The sequence below is a fragment of the Mus caroli genome, chromosome 1 (genome assembly GCF_900094665.2).
Source record: "Mus caroli chromosome 1, CAROLI_EIJ_v1.1, whole genome shotgun sequence".
In the NCBI taxonomy this organism is placed as follows: Eukaryota; Metazoa; Chordata; class Mammalia; order Rodentia; family Muridae; genus Mus; species Mus caroli.
In genome coordinates, this window is record NC_034570.1 from 59,162,735 (window position 1) to 59,178,957 (window position 16,223).

The following is a 16,223-nucleotide window of genomic DNA, read 5'->3' on the forward strand; positions in this document are numbered from 1 at the left end:
AAGGGCTACGTAAAGGGCTACCTTACTAATAGGTTCTCTGCTTTGGTACCTAGAAGAGTTTAATTTGTTTCAAGTTTTCTTTTTATCCCTTACTTATCTAAAGACCATTTGACAGTTTCTCTTTAATTAGAAATGATTAAAAAATGAAGATGTGTTTTTTTATGTACCTATACAGTTATTCCGCATAACCTTTTAAAATTTCAATTTTCTTGGTCTTGATTTAGGGCACAAGCTATAGCAATTGGACAAGCAATGGTTGATGGACGTTGGTTGGATTGTGTTAGTCATCATGACCAGCTTTTCAGGGACGAATATGCGTTGTATAGACCACTTCAGGTAAGCTTGTAGTGATACTGCCAATGAGAACGGTAGTAGCTTATTTTGAAGTTGTGTTTTCATCAGTGGGAATAAAAAGTAGTCCAATCACCCAAAGATTCTGTTTTTAATACTTATGAGATTCAATGTTAGGGAACCATTCCACTATTGACTTACCCAGTTTTAGGATCTAACAGTGGTGTGGCTTTGCTTAAACTTGGCTTTCTGGTACTTAGTTACTTGTCATTTAATTTTAATGCTGTTCAGTTTTACTCTCTGTATTTTTAGAACTAAAAGGGAGTGAAGTATTTATAATAAAGTGATTAGAAAATTTAACATTAGTTGTTGAGTTAGGTTTTGACTCTTGGTATACAAGTTGTACACTAATGACCAAATGCTTAAATTTCTTTTTTTCTTTATGAGAATGAAAATTATTTATAGATAAGTTAAAAAAAGATACAATTCTTTAATTTCTGGTTTGTGTAAAATAATAAATACATATACACATATGATCGTACCCCTCCCTCCCCACATGAGACTGGGAACCTTGTGGACAACTAGGAGCTCCATAGTTAGAAATGACAAATTACATCATAGAGGTATGATATAATTTATAAAATTTTTTTTTTTTTTTTTTTAGGGGGTTCCAGAGTTGCCAGGGTTAGACCACATTTAATGCTATCTTTACTCAGAACTAAAGGATGAAGTGAAGCCATGCCAAACATGTATAAGAGAAATGTTCATTTGTAAAATGCTATTTAAGTTCTGTAGTTAGTGAAAATTCTAATTTTATTATATGTAAGTACACTGTAGCTGTCCTCAGACACTCCAGAAGAGGGCGCCAGATCTCGTTACGGATGGTTGTGAGCCACCATGTGGTTGCTGGGATTTGAACTCTGGACCTCTGGAAGAACAGTCGGGTGCTCTTACCCACTGAGCCATCTCACCAGCCCGAAAATTCTAATTTTAAGAGTAGTTATCAAGCTGTGCAGTGGTGGCGCACACCTTTAATCCCAGCACTTGGGAGGCAGAGCCAGGCAGATTTCTGAGTTCAAGGACAGCCTGGTTTACAGAGTGAGTTCCAGGACAGCCAGGGCTACACAGAGAAATCCTGTCTTGAGAAACCAGGAAAAAAAAAAAAAGAGTGGTTATCAATATGATAACTGCTCTGCACCTTTTTTTGTTTTTGTTATTTGGTTGTTTCTTTGCCAATTTATTGAGTAGAACTATAGGCCATGCCTTCTTTATCATGTACTAGTGTCACTGAGAGCCAGTTGCTTGCTGTGCTTTGGTCTTTTCAGAGTACAGAATTTTCTGAGACACCTTCTCCAGACAGTGACTCCGTGAACTCTGTGGAAGGACACTCCGAGCCATCCTGGTTTAAAGACATAAAATTTGATGACAGTGACACAGAACAGATTGCTGAAGAAGGTGACGATAATTTGGCTAGTAAGTTTGATTTTCTAATGCTTTAGTTTTTATGGCTTATTGCTGTGTTGGTATGGTAAAATGCTTGTCTTGTTTATGATTTAAGATTCTCACTTGATGGAAACATCTGATAGTGATTCTTGTCTTAGATACAGTATTTTCTTAAGAAACCAGTTTGTTAGTCAGCTGACATTCATTTCTGGGTGTTGTATTAGTCTGTAGTTTGCAGCAGCTTAAAAATAACTCCAGCTAATATCTCAGCAGGCAGCTTTCTTATATCTTCACTGTGGTATCAGACTTTCTCTCTGCAGAACCTCCAATTTATTTCCTCATTTAAAAATTCCTTTTAAATTTAATCTGCTTAAATTTATTAAGTCTACCTAGAAGTACATGAAAATACTGTATCCATTTTGGTATTGCACATTGGGCTTGTATATTAAAAAAATTTTTTTCCTTTCCTCCAATGCCCTGATAAAACCCATTTTTTACTCCCCTCTCCCTGTATTTCTTTCCCTTTCCCAACACTAAAAGATTCTGCCAGTCCTAGCAAGCGCACCTCAGTCAGCAGTTTCCAGTCCACAGTGGACAGTGACTCAGCCGCTTCTATCAGCCTGAACGTGGAGCTGGACAACGTGAACTTCCATATCAAGAAGCCCTCCAAGTACCCACATGTGCCCCCTCACCCTGCTGACCAAAAAGGTAGGAGGTAGTCACAACTGGACTCAAAACAGGCTGAAAAGCTGGGCCCTAGAATCTCATTACAGCCTGTCCTCTGGCTTCCTCTGTCCCATAAGGCTGAGGGATTTGGAGTGGGTTTTGTTCCACCCTTTCTTGCCAACCCCCAGTACTCCTCCCCACACCTTTTTGGTTGATTCTTTTTATTTCTTATTTTAACCCTTTGCACTGCCATGCCCAGTTTAAAGTATAGTCTTTTAAAAGGAACTCTTCTGAGTGCTGTTCCCATAATGTGCAACTTCCAAGGTGGCAGTTCTTTGCACTTACAACATGGATGTTCTGCTCTAGTCTTTTGTCTTTTCTTCATTTAACATCACAAAGCCTCTTTGCCTGTTCTATTCTGTAACAACAGTTTCTTTAAGACAGTGTAGACTTTTGAACTTAGATTGAGGGAAATTTTCCATTCATGTTCATTACATTTATTTTAAAATTTCTTCTCTAGTAAACAATGAATTCCTTTGTAATTTTAGTTGTCTTATTTGATGCCTTAGTTTGTGAACTCAAAAGTACTAATGACCACATTAAAAAAAAAACCCAAAACTAAAATCACAATGTAAAAGGAAAGATAGAGCAAACCATTTCTAGCATTTAACATAGCAGCATAGATGGATTGCTCCTTTTAAAAAATGAGCTGTATATTACTAGATGCAATTAGAAACTAATTTAAATTATAAACCCAAATATACCATTTTTAAAAGAAAATAAAATAAGTAATTAATTATGACAGTTCATTATAATAATAACCAAAACCTCTGTTATCAAGTACTGAATTTTACCTAGAGTTTGAATTTTAAACTTTTAACTCTCTAAAACTGAATTGCTTCTGAAATGCTTGTCTAACTCTTTGCTATTCTTTACTTTAAACTTAAAAATAACATAAAAGGCCTTTGGGTTTATTTTATAACTTGAAATATTCCTCAACAAATTTCTCATAATCATTAATGTAAGCTATTATCAAGATGTGATAAAATGTCAGTTAAGGCAATCACGATAGTAAAAAGTGCTGCTTATTTAAGAAATAATGTATTGAGAAAGAGGGAGAGAAAACAGATTTGATTGCCACTGAGTATAAAATCCATATGGTGATGGGGATCCTTTTAGTATAGAAGTTTGAGAAACGATGGGGAAGATCTGGATGAGTGTAAAGGACAGTGACGCAGACCTGACCCTGTGAGGATCCAGTATACTGCAGTTACATGAGGGGATTAGGCTTTTAATAGAGGTGTATGTCAGCAGTAGACTATGTCGTGACAGGACATTGTCCTCTGAGCATGCATGGTAGCAGGTCTGTTTTGCTGAATGCAGAGTGTGAAGTATACTTGTTTGCTGATGATTTTACCTCTTGGAATGTTAAGCATGTTTGGAAATTTTTGAAAAAAGTAACCCTTCATCATAGAATTTATACTGCTGAGCTGGCACACATTTACTTTAGGAAACCTAACTGAAAATGTTAGGTGAGGAGTAGAACTGGAGGATTCAAAAGTGACATTTTTATAGCCAACCTCAGTATAACTCTCTGGAAAATAAAAGGAGAAGTTCCTGCAGTTGAAAAACCCATCATTCTTCTTGGAAACTCTGGTTTTAAATCATTAAAAAATGGTAAGAGTCATGAGCAGCAACTGCCATGCGCAGATAAATCTGAAAGAAGGGCACATACTTGTTAAGAAAATGACAGAATTGCAAAAATCGACATTGTACTGAAGGTTGGAGTAAGGATCAAGGATATCAGAGTCCAGTTGTCATAGAAAGAAAAAAATTCAAGTTATTAGAGAAGTAGATGTATTTCTCTGTCAAAATTGATCTTATCCGGAGAGATATATGGATAAGGAGAAATGAAGTTCAAGAGAATAAGGAAACAGAGTGCATTGTTAGTACAAGTAACTGCCTAGGTGGAGGTAGGTTGTATGCTAGCTGGTTAAAAGAAGTTGTATCTGTGATCAAGAAGCTAGAATTTAGTCTTTAAAGAATCCTGTGGAGTAGGAGTGTAGACTACTGTATTGCTAGATGGCATGACACTTTTTCCTTTTATTTATTATACACATTGATGTTTTGCTTGGATGTCTGTTTGTGTGAGTGAGAATGTCAGAACCCCTGGAACTGGGGTTACATAGACAGTTATGAGCTACCATGTGGGTTTTGGGTTCCTTGGAAGCACAGCCAATGGTCTTAAACCCCGGAGTCATCTCTCTAGTCCCTTATTTTTTGGTATTTTGGGACAGGGTTTCTCTGTGTAGCCTTGGCTGTCTTGGAACTCACTCTGTCAACCAGGTTGGCCTTGAACTCAGAGAAATCTGCCTGCATCTGCCTCTCAAATCAAATGCAGGGATTAAAGGCATGCACCACTACTACCTATAGGGCTCTGCTATAGTCAAGTTTGTTCAATACTTACTGGAGCACATTGATAGTATGGGATAATGGGTTTCATTGTGGTTCTTCACATAGTCATAAATTATATTTGTATTAGTTATATGGAACAAAGTGATGCAATGACATAAAAGGAATGAGTCAGTAAAACCAGGTAACATCTGGCACCTTAGGAACCAACCTTGTGTGTGTGTGTGTGACAAAAACATTCAAGATTTACTTTCCTGTAATTTTAAAATATCTACTACGCATTTTTAATTGCAGTCATCAGACTGTAAAGTGCATCTCAGTTTCTCTACCTAACCGAGCCCTCCTACCCTTGACCAACACTTCCCTATTCTCTCCACTCCTGCTGGCCTCTGACACCCAGGATTCTGCCCACTGTGAGCTTTTGGTTTTTTTTGAATGGAAATATGCAAAGCATAGTATGTTTGTAACTGTAGGAGTTTAGCAGTACTGTTATGAATGTTGTCACAGAGTTGTGTAGCTTGCTTGATTGATTGTGTGAAATACTAAAATGAGCAATATCCGTTTGAGACCAGCTGGAAGAGGATGCTCTTAGGTTATGCTATAGAACTTTGTATGGCTATAGTCAATTTGTTCATCACTTTGTGTGTGTGTTGTGGGGCATATGCTTATAAGAGGTTCTCTCTTTCTGTGTGTGTGTGTGTGTGTGTATGCGTGTATTACATGCATGTATGGAGGAGAAAAAAGGTCAACACTGGGTATTTTCCTCATTTTTGCTCTTCACCTTACTTTTTAAGAAAAGGTGAACCCAGAACTCACTGGTTTGGTTAGACTAGCTGGCCAGCAAGCCCCAGGGACCCTCCTGTTTGTACTTCCTTAGTGCTGGGATTACAGGCTTGTGCTGCTAAATTCACCTGTTATAGATGAATACTTGGGATCTGGACTTAGGTTCTCATGCCTGGGTGGCAAGCACTTTGTGACACTTTAAATATTTATAAACATTTTTTATTTACTTTAAAAAAATGTATATTAGTGTTTTACCTGCATGTATTTATGTATACCATGTGTATGTATGCTTGGTGCCTGTGGATGCCAGAAGAAGGCAGTGAATCCCCATGAACTAGAGTTATAGATGGTTGAAAGGCACCATATGGGTGCTGAGTATCGAGCCCAGGTATTAAAATGTATTTTATGTTGCAAGCAAGATTCTGCAGTGCTCTTATAACGTTAGTAGCAAGACTTTGAGACCTAGATGAAAGCCATGGCTCTGTGAGTCCTTTGAGTGGATTTTCCATGCATAGAAAACGTGATTAAGGAGCCAGTTAAATATCCTGTGGAAAGAAACACTGGATCAGACCTAGCATGTGGGGCATTGCATCGGCCATTTGCCTGTCTTTTTGAAAATTCCTTACCGTGAAAAGACACTTGGAGATCTGCTGTAGGTGGAAAGAGAATAAGGGGCATGGTAAGCAGATTCCATGTGGTGGGGTCCAATGTTCAGGAACATGTTTTTGAAAGATACTGCGCAAATAGATAAATTTGAATATGGATCGGTTCTGTGATTGTTACAGTATTGACTGCTTTCACTGTTATGTAAAGAATCAGGTGGCCATAGAGCAGTGCCCTTGTTTTAAACCGATGCATACTGATGTGCTACTTGCAACGTTTTGTGAGTAACTTGAAGTCATTTACTTTCAAAATTTATTTATTTACTTGTATGTGTGTATGTTTGTGAGTGTGGGTGTCAGGAGCTGTGGAACTGGAATTATAGGCAGTTGTGAGCCATCTCGTGAGTGCTGGGAATCAAATTCAGGTCCTCTGGAAGAGCAGCAGATGCTACTAAGCCCTGAGCCACTTTTTAGTCCCAGGGTAAATTTAAAAGCATGTGCAGATATATAGAGAAGTAAGATATTATAAGTTTTCAACAGTTGCTATATCTAAATGGACAGTATACAGGACTTTTTGTGGATTTAAATTTTTCTATAATGAGAGGGGAAAACTAATTTCTGGAATTTGAGATTTAAGTTTTAGTATGAGAAGTAGGGCTTTTAAATAACAATACATTAATTGAATTAACAGAATTTGACATTGCTTTTTTCTGACACAAATATAGAAACAAATTATATATATCTTGCCTATGGTGTAGTTTAGTTTTCTAAATAAAATATATTCTCTGCTTCCTGGCTGGAAGGGTGAATTTATTGGCTTGGAAATGAACTTGGAAAAAATTTTGTGGAATATTCACATAGAAGTTGTTAATGCAGCTGGGTAGTGGTGGTGCACGCCTTTAATCCCAGCACTTGGGAGGCACAGGCAGGCGGATTTCTGAGTTCAAGGCCAGCCTGGTCTACAGAGTGAGTTCTAGGACAGCCAGGACTACACAGAGAAACCCTGTCTGGAAAAACCAAAAAACCAAAAAAACAAAAACAAAAAAAACCAACAACAAAAAACCCAGAAAAAAGAAAGCAAAGAAGTTGTTAATGCACTGTGGTTTAATTTGCATAGCAGAAAGAACCGATCTGAACTGTGTTAAGAGGAAAGTTCATTTGTACAGTTTCACTTGTAGAAAAGTATTTAGATTTTTAAATGTTTTGAAAGCATTTGGAGTGTGTTCATCAGTTGTCTTATTGCAAAGATGTGATTTTAATAAGCTAGGAGCTTAAAAAAACCCAAAAACTGTGATTTTAAAACTTAACAAAAATTCCTTGAATTATTTCTTTATCTTTTGCCATATGAATTTATTTTATTGCATGTATCTTGTGCAGTTTTCTAATGTGCTTCTATAAAGTATCTTGCCTATAGATAGTCATTATTTGTGAAATAATGTAGTAATACATGAGGAAAGTGGTAAGTTATATAATGTTTTAAAGTTTATCATGCTAATTACTAAAGACCTTTGCTTTTTTTTTCCTTTTTTTTTCTTTTTTTAAAGGACCAAGAGAGAGCTAATTTTGAAACCATTTTGAGTGACCATGGTCCAGGAACATTGGTTTAGGTTTCTCCAGTTTACGTATTTCAACATGGAAGCAGTTTAATAATTTAGTTCTGTTTTGGCAACTTAAGGTCATTTGAAAACATATCTGTTAAAATGTCTGACATTTGAACCAAGGCAAATCATTTATGGTTCTATTGTCAATTTAAATCTCTTGAATATAGTTTAGTATGAAATTTATAAAATATATGTAAAAGTTTGCTGGACGGTAATATATTTTGTAGGAGTACCACACCCTTGTGGGGGTGTTCTGCTGCATAATTATGCTGACATATTGAAGTCATATGTCTCTCCTTCCTCTTCTCTGTTCTCTTCCTGGTTTGCAGAGTATTTGGTTTCTGACACTGGAGGACAGCAGCTCTCAATAAGTGATGCCTTCATCAAAGGTAATCTTAAAACAACTGTACTACTGGAAGTGATGTCTGCTTCTTGATATGGTGTGCTCGAGGTCTTAGCACATTGATTGACAGACAGTGCTAATGTATTTGATTATTTTGGTATCGTAGGAACATGATTTTAAATGTATAGAATGACTTTGGAGTATGTTGGAATTCAAGAATATATAGTTGGTCTTAGTTTGAGATGAGACCTTTAAAATAAAAGTGATTAAATATTTTTTAATCAACTTTGTGTCTTATTCTTTTGAAGGCATTATATAATAGTAAACATTGATGTACATATGGTCAAGGATTGCCTCACTGTTAGAGAGCTCATAGGTGAGCTCGTCACTGGGACTTGCTGTTTACTCTGTAGACTTGGGAAGAAAAGTAGGCAAAAGAGGGTAAAGCAAAAGAGGAGATCCATTGTCAATTTCATTGGGTCTAAAGAAGAGTAGATGAATACAAACCTCTCTTTTTATTTTGTTAAAATTTTTTTGAGTTTTTAAAAAAATTATATATTTTCTTTATTTACATTTCAAATGTTATCCCCTTTCTTGGTTTCCCCTCTGAAAACCCCCTATCCCTTCCCCCCTCCCCCTGCTCACCAACTCATCCACTCCTGCTTCCTGGTCCTGGCATTCCCCTATACTGGGGCATAGAACCTTCACAGGACCAAGGGCTCTGGGGGTACTGGTTAGTTCATATTGTTGTTCCTCCTATGGGGCTGCAAATACCTTTAGTTCTTTAGGGCCTTTCTCTAGCTCCTTCATTGGGAACACTGTGCTCAGTCCAATGGATGGCTGTGAGCATCCACTTCTGTATTTGTCTGCCAGAGCCTCTCTGGAGACAGCTCTATCAGCAAGCTCTTGTTGGCATCCACAATAGTGTCTGGGTTTGGTGATTGTATATGGGATGGATCCCCAGGTCGGGCAGTCTCTGAATGGTCATTCCTTCAGTCTCTGCTCTACATTTTGTCTCTGTAACTCCTTCCATGGGTATTTTGTTCCCCCTTCTAAGAAGGATTGAAGTATCCACACTTTGGTCTTCCTTCTTGAGTTTTATGTGTTTTGCAAATTGTATCTTGGATATTCCGAGCTTCTGGGCTAATATCCACTTATCAGTGAGTGCATATCATGTGAATTCTTTTGTGATTGGGTTACCTCACTCAGGATGATATCCTCCAGATCCATCCATTTGTCTACAAACCTTTCTTAACTTAAGTTGTGGAGGAGAAAAGGCAAAGGGAGAGAATGGTCTTTCTCTGGTCTTCTTAGTTCCTAGGGCTTTAGAAAAAGAGGAGGAGGGGCAAGTTGGAACAAGGGAGGCAGCTGCTCTGGCTGGGCAGGGATTCACCTCCTAACATCTGCTTTGACTAGAAGTTTATAATTGAATTGTAATTGAAAAGCGCCAGTCTTTTGCCTCTTGTACTATTACATGTGCTTAATAGAAGTTGATTTGCTTTAAAAGAAAAACAATTATGTTTCCTATCTCTTTCCATGTGTTCAATCATGTTCTATGATTATTTAATGAGCACATGTTTTGTAAAGCATTGTTATTTAACTTTTTTCATCCATTTCTATCTCTAATAATTTTTATTTATTTTTTTAAAGTCACTTATAGGTGTGTGTGTGTGTGTGTGTGTTTATGTGTATGTGAGTGGAGGCACCTGCAGAGACCAAAGGTTTGGATTCCCTGGAACTACAGTTATAGATAGTCGTAAGCTGTTTGATCTGGGAGCTGGGAACTGAACTCCAGTCTTCTGGAGAACAGCAAATGAGCTTAACTTATGAACCATTTCTCCAACCCCCAAGGCAACTTAGATCAGGCTGGCCTCAAATTCATAGAGATCTACTGCAGCCTTTACCCCCTGACTTCAGGGATTAAAGGTGTGCACCACCACACTCAATTATTTCACCCATTTAAAAAAATTAAAGACTTCAAAATCATATGTAGATTGTTTATTATGTTTTATTTAGTATAATTTCTTTGTAGTTTATTTTTTTTAGTTTCTTAAAATTTTGTTTTAAAGCCTATATTGTAAAATACAAGGAAGAGGATTGTGTAAAGTGACTTTATACTGTCATTTAGGACTGGGGTTGTCCATGAGAGTTTCTCTCTTGAGAGTTCAGGGCCCACGTGACTATGCTACTATTACCATTCAGATTTCAGATGAATGTGGTTTTCAATTTATACTTCTATGTGGTAAATTTGCATTCTTTGTAACTTTCTAAAACAGTGGCCCTTACCCTGTGGGTCTCAACCTCTTTGGGGGTCAAATAGCCCTTTTACAGGGGTCAGCTAAGACCATTGGAAAACTTAGATATTTACATTATGATTCATAGTAGTGCCAAAATTAGTTATGAGCTAGTAATGAAAATAACATGAGGAACTGTATTAAAGGGTCTCAGAAAAAGAAAAAAAAATGGGCCGCAGCATTAGGAAGGCTGAGACCCACTGCTTTAAAACAAGCAGGATTCAAAAACACCATTCTGTTTGTGTTTCAGGAGTCACTTTTGGCTGGAGAATCTTTGTTACTTAGGTTAAGTTACTTTTCATAATTGTTCTCAGATTTTGCCTGATGCTAGTTGTTTCTTGACTCCTCCATCATGCTGGGTCTCACACATGCTAGAGAAGTGCTCTACCTCATGCCCTGCTTCTATGTTTTAGTGTGTTGATGTATGTATACATGTATGATTGCATATTTATTTATTTATTTATTCTTCCGGGTGATTGCATATTTATTATGTATTTTAGTTGTGTGTTCATTAAAGGTCTTCACTGTTTTATAGCAATAATATACATTGGTCACCTTCTGAGATTTTTTTTTAAAGTATATGAGTAGATGGTATAAAATATGACAATGAAGTGATAACTTATTTTATGTTTAGAGTCCTTATTTAATCGACGAGTAGAGGAAAAATCCAAAGAGCTGCCTTTTACCCCTTTGGGCTGGCATCATAACAACCTGGAACTCTTGCGAGAGGAGAATGAGGAGAAGCAAGCCATGGAAAGGCTGCTGTAAGCACTAGAGTTTTATTTTTCTCTTAGAGTTTTTGTAATTTTCAGTGACTTGACTATATGCATAATTTCTCTTGCTTATAAAGTGGAAAATACTAATTTAAAGTCTAGTCTGAGTTCTGATGAAATATCTTATAAAGCAGAGTTCCAAACTGATTGTCTCCATTTTAATTTATGTGGTAAAATTTTATTTCAGCACTTTGAAGGTCATTTGTTAGTTTAAAGCTACTCACAGATTTTATTTATGCACAGAATTATTATGGTAAATAAAGATACATTGAAAGAATAAAATGGACATAGAAGATTTTGAATAATTGGAATGTTTATTTCTTTAAAAGTGCTTCTGTGTTATTATTATTAACTGTACAAACTTGTTTTTGTAATATTTTATAGTTCAGCTAATCATAACCACATGATGGCCCTACTCCAGCAATTGCTTCAAAACGAGTCATTGTCATCGTCTTGGAGGGACATCATTGTGTCACTAGTCTGCCAGGTTGTTCAGACAGTCCGACCTGACGTCAAGCACCAGGATGATGACATGGATATCCGTCAGTTTGTCCATATCAAGAAGGTGAGTTCTGCTACTGTTTGCTGCTGTTAGGAACTGCTGGGGCAGGTAATCTGAAAGGAGTATTACCATAAAGTTGTCTGCTCTGTCAACAATACAAATAGAGCTCTTGGTAGTCCTCATAGGAAGTGAGAGGGGCATGGAAAGAATGAGTTGGGTGTGTGGTGCGAGCCAAAATAAACAATTTCTTCCTTTTTTAATGCTGCTTCTTAGCATTTCATTTATGAGAAAGTCTGTTCTCATACATTACTATCACTGTCTTGAGGAAAAGCAGTGAGTAATTGCTTTGTTTAGATAATATTAACTTGGGAACGGCTGCTTTACCTGTAATATTTAATGTTAAAAATAGTGCTATAGACACCAGCTTATTTAGTCAGTGAGTATATAGAATAGCATATATGACTTAGAGAGTAGAGGGTAGGAACACAATCATGATGAGATGGATAATCATGAGGTGGAATGAATTATATTCTGGAACTTTCTGCTTTTAACTATATTAAAGAGGTTTAGACATAATAATAACCATCTGATGAAGTCTGGGTACATCACTGGTTTTAATTGTTTTCTTGTTTTATTAGATCCCAGGTGGAAAGAAATTTGATTCTGTGGTTGTCAATGGCTTTGTTTGTACCAAGAACATTGCACATAAAAAGGTAATAAGTTTGAGTTCTGCAGTGGAATTCAGTAGACCGTGGCTGTGTGCTAAACTCACAAGTTGGGATTTCTATTATGAAGGAAAAGGAGATGCTGAAGGGTACCTAGTCATATGGTTCATAGAGGTGAAAGTTCAGAGGTTCCAGGAAAAATCTGCCAGAGCTGGTGACGGGTCGGAATTTGAATAATGGGAATTCATAAGTCAGAAGAAGGAAGAGGGAGAGTTAGGTTTCCAGTCTAATAGAGGGCAAGGATACTGGTATCCTATCTCTATAGGCCTTGCCTCCAGGCAGGGTTTTTCTAAAAGTCAGCATTTCTTCAAATAGTTTAGTTTTCTACAATTGGTCTTCCTACCGAATTGGCATTATTGTTTTCTCACCAATTGTACTGACTGGTTTTGTGTGTCAAACTGAGAAAGTTATCACAGAGAAAGGAGCCTCCCTTGAGGAAATGCCTTTATGAGATCCAGCTGTAAGCCATTTTCTCAATTAGTGTTCAAGAGTGGGAGGGCCCATTGTGGGTGGTATCATCCCTGGGCTAGAGTAGTCTTGGGATCTATAAAAAGCAAGCTGAGCAAACCAGGGGAAGCAAGCCAGTAAGCAGCATTCCTCCATGGCTTCTGCATTCAATCCTACCTTCAGGTTACTGCCCTGTGTGAGTTCCTCTGGTGATGAACAGCAGTGTGGAAGTGTAAGCTGAATCAACCCTTTCCTCCCCACTTGCTTCTTAGTCATGATGTTTTGTGCAGAAATAGAAACCCTGACTAAGACACAAATTTTACCCCTACTCTCTGCCCCAAGGGCTCTTTTGAGCACTAGCACAAAGAGACGAAGTTAGGTTAAATATTGAATGTTAGGGAATCTTGAGATAGGAACTTCTAAGGGCTTTTAATTTCCTGGACACCTTGTTAAACACATGGCTCCCTAACCTTTTTAGACTGTCTGGTTCAGTGGGTTAAGGGAGTAGGAAAGGGTAGATGAGTGGGTGAAGGATCATAGTGTTGCATTTAAAGTGGGTATGGTGGATATTTCAGTGTCATCTGCTGGTTGTTATATTCAAATACATTTTTATTGATTCATTTTCTATGAGCCTTTTGCTCAGATGAATGTCTGTATACTATGTGTGCCTGATGTCATGGAGGTCAGAAAAGGGCAGCAGACGCCTTGGTCCTGGAGTTGCATCCAGATGGTTGTGTGCGGCCGTGGTGCTGGGAATTGGATGCCAAGTGCACTTACCTGCTGAGTTGTCTTTCTTAGCATCCTGATCTTCACAGTTTGAGAAACTGTAACACCATTCTTAGACCTTGCTCTACTTCACAATTTTCAAGGACACTACATAACACTAAGGAGTACATGGGGGTCTTGCTGCTGGAAAGTGAAGACAACCGCTTTAGTCTGAGAAACAGATTGTTGAAATGTTCTGTTTTAACTATTTTCTAAGTATAGACTAATACAATTGTCGCTCAGTTGTTGCAGGTTATTGGTTCCAGGGTCTCAAGGGAATGCTAAGATATGGGATGCTGAAGCGCGTATATAAGATGGCTTAGTGTTTAATTATAATCTATTGAATACTTTCTTGTAGACTTTAAATTATCTCTAGATGACTTACAATGGGTAGGATGTAAGTGTATAAATAGTTGTTTTGCTATATAGTTTATGGCTCTAATGAGTTTTAATGATAGAAAAAATAATTTGTACATGACTAGGACACACAGACTCTCCATTTTGCAAATATTTTTCTATATGTAGTAGGTCAAATCCAGGATGTGGAAATTATGGGTATGGAGGGCTGACTATAAGATATTCAGCCTTTAGAAAATTGTTAATGATCACTTTTAAATTATATGCTGGACGTTGCGTGAAATATAAAAAGGCATATCACGCTGTCACAGGCTAGGCATCAGCAGACAGGCTGGCCTGTTCTTGCCCAACAGACTGTCAGACTCAGAGCTCCAGAATCGCTCTCTCCTGGCTCTCTAAGTTGGCCTGCCCCATGCTTTCAAGTTCCTGAGGCTGGCTGGGGTGTACTCTTGCACACCAAGCTCTGAGGCAGTCCCTTTTCCTGAACCCAGTTGAGTCGCTGCAGGAAGGAAAACCCCACACAATCTTAGTTTAGAATCAACAGGGAACACAATTGTTGGGCAAAGAACCTAGAATCCTAATATGAAAACTAATCTATGTTAAATCCTTGAGTGGCAGATCCTGGTGGGTCACCTACAGCCTCTGGTTTCCTACATTCTGTCTGTCTCCCTTGTTCCCGCTGTCCAAAAGAGCTGTTTGGGTCTTCTCTCTTTCTCTGCTTGACCTGGAAGTCCCACTTACTTGCCCAGTGATTGGTCCCTTGTAATCTTTATTCATTAGGAGAAAGTTCTGCCACAGGTGATATTAAATGTTATTTCTCAGACATGGTCCAAAAATCACTGTGTTTATATATAGAATCCTGTAAATCAGGATATTATACTTTTAAGGTACAGTGTCAAGTCAAAATAAGTGAATTTTACCTAATTAAGACGAAGAATTAGTCAGATGGTGATTGCTCATATTTTTAATCCTAGTACTCAGGAGCTAGAGGCAAGTGGATTCTCTGAGTTTGAGGCCGCCCTGGTCTATAAACTGAGCTCCTCCCTATCTCAAAAAAGAAAACAAAATAAAACAGAAGGACTAAACATGTTATGACTTTTCAGGGGTTGATGAAAATCATGTGTAGAAGAGGTAGATATGTACCCATGAGTTATTGGTTTGCCTCACCGATCATATTTGGACATAGTCTTTAATTTTAGAGCCTCAAATACATTAGCCCACTTACTTGCTGTCCTCAGAACTGTTGGCCAGTCTGGGCTGTGTTAAGTTTGGTTAAACTGAAACCTTAATGGAAGGACATAAGCCGCTCTGCCTGTGGCTTTAGTCATAGTTGGAATGTTGGCAAGGATTTCTTTTTTTTTTTTTTTTTAAAGATTTATTTATTTATTATATGTAAGTACACTGAAGCTGTCTTCAGACACTCCAGAAGAGGGCGCCAGATCTCATTAGGGATGGTTGTTAGCCACCATGTGGTTGCTGGGATTTGAACTCTGGACCTTTGGAAGAGCAGTCGGGTGCTCTTACCCACTGAGCCGTCTCACCAGCCCCCAAGAATTTCTTTAACAGTAATTTTAGGTTTTCTCTTTTAACTTCACATTATCCATTGGGCTTGCTAACTTAGGATTGTTGGAGAATGTATTCCATTAGAATAATGTTCAAGTACCATTAATTTTTCTTCCTTTTTTACTTTTGAAGTTTAGAAAGACCAAAATATAGTCTCAAAGTTGTTGATCTAGAATGTGTGAATACTCTGGATATAATACCCACTGCCACCTATGCATATTATTTGTTCTTACAGTATGAGAAATTATAAAGCAAAAACATAATAAATAGTATAGAGGAAAAGATAAGAAAAAGTTGTTTTTAAAGAGCTTGCTTTGAAAAAAAAATTGAGAATTACCCAAAAGTAAAGTTTAGTAATAGAAATTATGAACAATATGATTTTAAATTGTGGTTAAAAGTCTATAAAGTGCAAATCTTTAACAAAACATTTTTTTTAGATGAATTCCTGTATTAAAAACCCCAAAATCCTTCTGTTGAAGTGTTCTATTGAGTATCTCTATAGAGAAGAAACTAAGTTTACCTGCATTGATCCTATTGTGCTTCAGGTAAGAATTTCTGGAGGAAATCATTTGATGAATGCTTACCTTCTGTGCTGCTTGCCACCTCTTAATTTCAAAAACTTTGTTATGTTTCAGAAATTAAATTATGCGAGCCAT

The 16,223-nt window shown here is 37.4% G+C and overlaps 1 protein-coding gene across 9 annotated transcripts in view; it reads left to right on the forward strand.

The window, feature by feature from the left end:
* The window catches only part of Pikfyve (phosphoinositide kinase, FYVE-type zinc finger containing), a 90,435-nt gene that overhangs the window by 36,271 nt on the left and 37,941 nt on the right, over positions 1–16,223 (forward strand). For 6 of the 9 annotated variants that reach the window (XM_029476064.1, XM_029476086.1, XM_029476073.1 and 3 more), the window contains 8 exons: positions 225–336; positions 1,617–1,764; positions 2,275–2,442; positions 8,128–8,187; positions 11,070–11,199; positions 11,593–11,773; positions 12,349–12,423; positions 16,005–16,112. In XM_029476064.1, coding sequence (XP_029331924.1) covers positions 225–336; positions 1,617–1,764; positions 2,275–2,442; positions 8,128–8,187; positions 11,070–11,199; positions 11,593–11,773; positions 12,349–12,423; positions 16,005–16,112 — 982 coding nt within the window. Of the gene's footprint in view, positions 1–224; positions 337–1,616; positions 1,765–2,274; positions 2,454–8,127; positions 8,188–11,069; positions 11,200–11,592; positions 11,774–12,348; positions 12,424–16,004; positions 16,113–16,223 lie in introns of those variants that run through there. The other 3 variants (XM_029476091.1, XM_029476096.1, XM_029476100.1) reach the window with 2 other exon arrangements.